This window comes from Oratosquilla oratoria, chromosome 20, assembly GCF_046742065.1.
Source record: "Oratosquilla oratoria isolate Oo_2021 chromosome 20, ASM4674206v1, whole genome shotgun sequence".
In the NCBI taxonomy this organism is placed as follows: Eukaryota; Metazoa; Arthropoda; class Malacostraca; order Stomatopoda; family Squillidae; genus Oratosquilla; species Oratosquilla oratoria.
In genome coordinates, this window is record NC_134796.1 from 53,376,477 (window position 1) to 53,381,476 (window position 5,000).

General features: G+C 40.3%; 2 protein-coding genes across 2 annotated transcripts in view; one reads left to right on the forward strand and one right to left on the reverse strand.

The window, feature by feature from the left end:
* The first annotated feature begins 139 nt into the window (after positions 1–139).
* On the forward strand, positions 140–1,198 carry LOC143036313 (serine/threonine-protein kinase Chk1-like). Its single transcript, XM_076203560.1, has one exon. It carries the CDS (start codon positions 140–142, stop codon positions 1,196–1,198), a length of 1,059 nt encoding a protein of 352 aa, XP_076059675.1.
* A 3,623-nt stretch (positions 1,199–4,821) lies between these two features.
* Positions 4,822–5,000, reverse strand: part of LOC143036314 (serine/threonine-protein kinase chk-1-like) — a 1,059-nt gene continuing 880 nt past the window's right edge. Inside the window, exon 1 of the mRNA XM_076203561.1 lies at positions 4,822–5,000. This exon is cut by the window's right edge and continues 880 nt beyond it. Coding sequence (XP_076059676.1) covers positions 4,822–5,000 — 179 coding nt within the window.

The following is a 5,000-nucleotide window of genomic DNA, read 5'->3' on the forward strand; positions in this document are numbered from 1 at the left end:
ATCTGAACCTTTTTTTTTTTTTTTTTTTTTAATTTGGGACTCTTTTTGGGTGGAGGGGGTTGTCATATATCCAGGGTTTTTTTGACACATTGTGTTTTATAAATCGCCTCCGCCACATTACTCTTGTGATTTTGTCGAGATGAGAATCAACGAGATAACCAGCGACTTCGGCGATTTGCTTGACGTCACCAAGATCACGGAGGAACAACAAGTCACTTCGAGGGACTCACACAAGGACATCGAACCCACAGTAAGATTCTTCGTCTGTGACTTCAACGATGAAAAAGTCTTCACCAAGGTCGAAGAGACTATCAGAAAACGGAAAATTTCCCATTCCGAAGAACAGGAATCATGCAACGGAAATAAGAAAATGAAAGTTTCTGATGTTTTTTATCCACAAAGCAACTGGAAAGAGATCAGTTTGCTTGGTACTGGTGGATTCGCTTCTGTCCAGCTTCTAGAAAACGCTTCTTCGGGTCTTCTGTGTGCCAGAAAATCGATCAAGATCATTCGAATCGATTGGCAACAAGAAGAGATCAAAATTCATAAGAAGCTGGACCACACTAACATTATCACCTTCCTGGGCTCAGATACCAACGAAGAATACTTGTACGTCTTCCTTGAGTATGCCCCTGGTGGTTCTTTGAGTGAGAAGCTCAAACACAACGGACTCTCCGAGGAAAAAGTTCGTTTCTACTTTGTACAGTTGATGGAAGGAGTTAAATACCTCCATTCGCTCCACATCACTCACCGAGACCTGAAGCCCGGAAATCTTCTTCTGTCGGGTTCCGACGTTGTAAAGATCGGTGACTTCGGTCTCGCGTGTGAGTTTGTGGAAGGACAGTACCTGACCCGCAAATACGGGACTATGGCCTACATGGCTCCTGAAGTCTTCAAGAGACGTTATATGGGAGACCAGGCCGATATCTGGTCCTGCGGGATCATCTTGTTCAAACTCCTCACTACACGATGTCCTTGGAAAAGAGCCGTCGACGGAAACTCGAAATACGAGATTTGGTCCTCCTCAGTCATGTTCAAGGTGACTTCTCAAATGCGAGAAAAACGACTATGGGAATCACTCTCCGAAGAAGCCTTTACTCTTGTCGAAAAAATACTCAATCCAACTCCAAAGGAACGAGCTACACTTACAAGCATCGAGGAAAATGCCTGGACTCGAGGCAAGAAAAATAACTTATAAATAACTTCATGAATTTCTTATACTAAATCATAAACAGAAGATATTTTTTTACGAAACTAATGCCTAAAGCATCTGGCGAAACATTTTTACTTTAATGGGATATTTCCCTCAGCTGAATAAAATCTTCTGGCGATAGCCGAAAATGCATATCAAAAACGATCCCATCCATTAGAACTTCCAGTCTTTTTATCGTGATTATCAGTACCATTATCATCCTTTTTCTTGAGGGACTATTTCTTTATTACCATTCCTGGAATCCATTACACGTATTCTCTTTCTTGTTTTCGTCTTCCATCTTTCCTTTGCCCTTCGTCTATTTTGTACAATATACGGTTAATGCCACTTTTTATCTATTCATCTATTTATTCTACTTGCTACTACTAGCAGGACCCGTGAAAATTCCACGGGATTTACGAAGGAGTCTTCAAAATCTTCCGAAGGAGTCTTCAGTCTCCAAAAGGAGTCGTCAAAGTCTCCCGACGTTGTCGTCAAATTCTCCCGTCGTCTCTCTCTTTCTCTCTCTCTTTCTCTTTCTCGTTAGGTCAATCATAAAGGCAACAACAAAAATCTAATCGTTTATGTCATGTCACAATAAACATTTATAGACGTTTGATTATCTTCATGTAACCTATGATTAAAAATGTATAGACGTTTGAATACTGTTTACTTATTTATTTATTTATTTATCTATTCATCTATCTATTCATCTACTTACTTTCGTGAAGTTCTGTCAGGAGCTCAGAAAGCAACGCGACATGACGTCACACGTTAAGTTTTGAATAAATGACTTTTTTAATATTTCATTTATCGAAAGAATGTGATAAATAGGTGAATAAATCGTCTGTCTTTAGCCAGAATAAAACTACTTCGATTCCTTTGCACCGTGACGTCGTGTCATAAGAACATAAGAATAAAGGAGACTGCAAGAGACCATAAGGCCTACACTAGGCAGCTCCGTATCCATCACCACCTGTCATCCCCATCCATAAAGTTATCTAATCGTTTTTTAAAACAACTGATAGTTTCAGCGCTTACTACATGGTTACTAAGTTTATTCCATTCATCGACCACCCTATTAGTAAACCAATTCTTGCCTATTTCCTTCTTAAATCTAAATTTGTCCACTTTATACCCATTACTGCGAGTCCTGCCCTGTTGTTTTATTATGATGACCTTGTTTGCATCACCCTTGTTATAGCCTTTGATCCACTTGAACACTTCTATTAGATCACCCTGCACTCTGCGTCTTTCCAGAGAGTGTAAGTTTAGGTGCCTAAGCCTCTCTTCGTAAGGCAAATTTCCGAGTCCTTGTATCATTTTGGTCATTCTTCTCTGTACTGATTCTAGTGAATTTATGTCCATTCTGAAGGACGGAGACCAAAACTGTACCGCATAGTCAAGGATGGGTCTAACTATCGCTAGATAGAGTTTAATAATTACCTCTGCACTTCTATTCGTTACCGTCATAGCAATGAAGCCTAATGCGTTGTTAGCTTTATTTCTGGCGCTAATGCACTGCTTCCTGGTTTTAAGGTCCGGACTCACCAGAACTCCCAAGTCCCTCTCGCACTCAGATTTTTCTAAAAACGTGTTATCTAAGTTGTATCTATTTTCGGGGTTGTGTAGCCCTACGTTTAACACGCTACACTTAGAGATATTGAAGTTCATTTGCCATTTCACCGACCATGTTAACAATTTATTAAGATCCTGCAGAATCTGGGCGTTGTCTCCTGACCTAATTAGGCGTCCTATTCTAGTGTCGTCCGCAAACTTACTAACATCACTATTTATCCCATCGTCTAAGTCTGTTATGTACATAAGGAACAACAAGGGACCCAAAACCGAGCCCTGGTCCCTAGTAACATTGCCCCACCTAGATTTAATTCCATTTATGGTGACCCGCTGTTTTCTGTTACTAATCCAAGCTCTAATTCATTCTAACACTTTTCCTCTTATGCCATGGGCTTTGATTTTATTTAGTAGTCTCTGGTGCACCTTGTCGAACGCCTTATATCGTGTGTCGGACGCACTGAAGCGACGTGACGTCACCACTCTCGGCCAATAAGTCGTCTCCGTTGCCGTGACGTCACTATTGTCGCTTACCTGGCAGCCAATCAGTCGTCTCCTTTTTGCCGTGACGTCACCACTCTCGGCCAACAAGTCGTCTCCGTTGCCGTGACGTCACCACTCTCGCTTCGCTCGCACTCAATCAGTTGTCAGCAATTTTCGAAGGCTTCGTTGCCGTGACGTCACCGCGTGACACACACAGATACTTACAAGCGTATTAATATATAGATTATTATGTGTGACTCTGGTCCATAGGAGTACCCCTCCTAACCCAAAAAGTCCCTGGAATATAGCCTACATAGAACTACACTGTCCTTACCCGACGAGCCGTGTGACGGGAAACAGGGATGACCCTTCATCCTCAAGGTCCTGAGATGAAAGGAACAACGAATGTATATATGGTGCTTTGATTAGGCCACCCTCTTATGAGGGGGAAACGCCCTTTTGTACATATGTATGTATATACATGTAGGGTTTCTTTGATCACAAGTATCTACATCTGAACACTTCGAACTTTCAGTAAATGCACCATGAAGATCTTGTTATTGTTGTATATATATACATGTAGTCTTTCTTTGTATATATCTTCATCTTAACATATTGAACTTTCACTATGAAGCTATTGTTATTGCTTATTACTTCTATGCTTGACTACGTTTTTCTCTTGTAAGATTGGATTCATCGTTTAATCTTAATCTAATTTCCCCTCCTAAGAAATTCTTCCCCGTCGCATATAACACAGCCTTATCATCTCATCAGTTCAAGTGTTATTATCTTGTATTTGTTTAATCTATATTCTAAAAGACGAACCCAATCTTACAACAGAAAAGTGTAGTCGAGCACAGAACTAATAAGCAATAATAGGAGCTTCATAGTGCATTTACTGGAAGTTCGAAGTGTTAAGATGAAGATACTTATGTTCAAAGAAAGACTACATGTATATACATATATATGTACAAAAGGGCGTTTCCCCCTCATAAGAGGGGTGGCCTAATGAAAGCACTTCATATACATTCCTTGTTCCTCCCGCCTCAGGACCTTGTGGATGAAGGGTCATCCCTGGGTCCCGTCACATAGCTCGTCGGGTAAGGACAGATTAGTTCTATGCAGTTTATATTCTAGGGACTTTTTGGGTTAGGAGGGATACTCCTACGGACCAGAGTCACACATAATAATAGTAGTAAATAGAATAAATAAATGAATAGATAAAAAATGGCCTTAACCGTGTATTGTACAAAATAGACGAAGGGCAAAGGAAAGATGGAAGACGAAAACAAGACAGAGAATAAGTGTAATGGCTTCCAGGAATGGTAATGAAAAAAATAGTCCCTGAAGAAAAAGGATGATAATGGTACTGATAATGACGATAAAAAGACTGGAAGTGCTAATGGATGGGATCGTTTTTTATATGCATTTTCGGCTGTCGCCAGACGATTTTATTCAGCTGAGGGAAATATCCCATTAGAGTGTAAATGTTTCGCCAGATGCTTTAGGCATTAGTTTCGTAAAAAATGATCTTCTGTTTATGATTTAGTGTAAGAAATTCATGAAGTTATTTATAAGTTATTTTTCTTGCCTTGAGTCCAGGCATTTTCCTCGATGCTTGTAAGTGTAGCTCGTTCCTTTGGAGTTGGATTGAGTATTTTTTCGACAAGAGTAAAGGCTTCTTCGGAGAGTGATTCCCATAGTCGTTTTTCTCGCATTTGAGAAGTCACCTTGAACATGACTGAGGAGG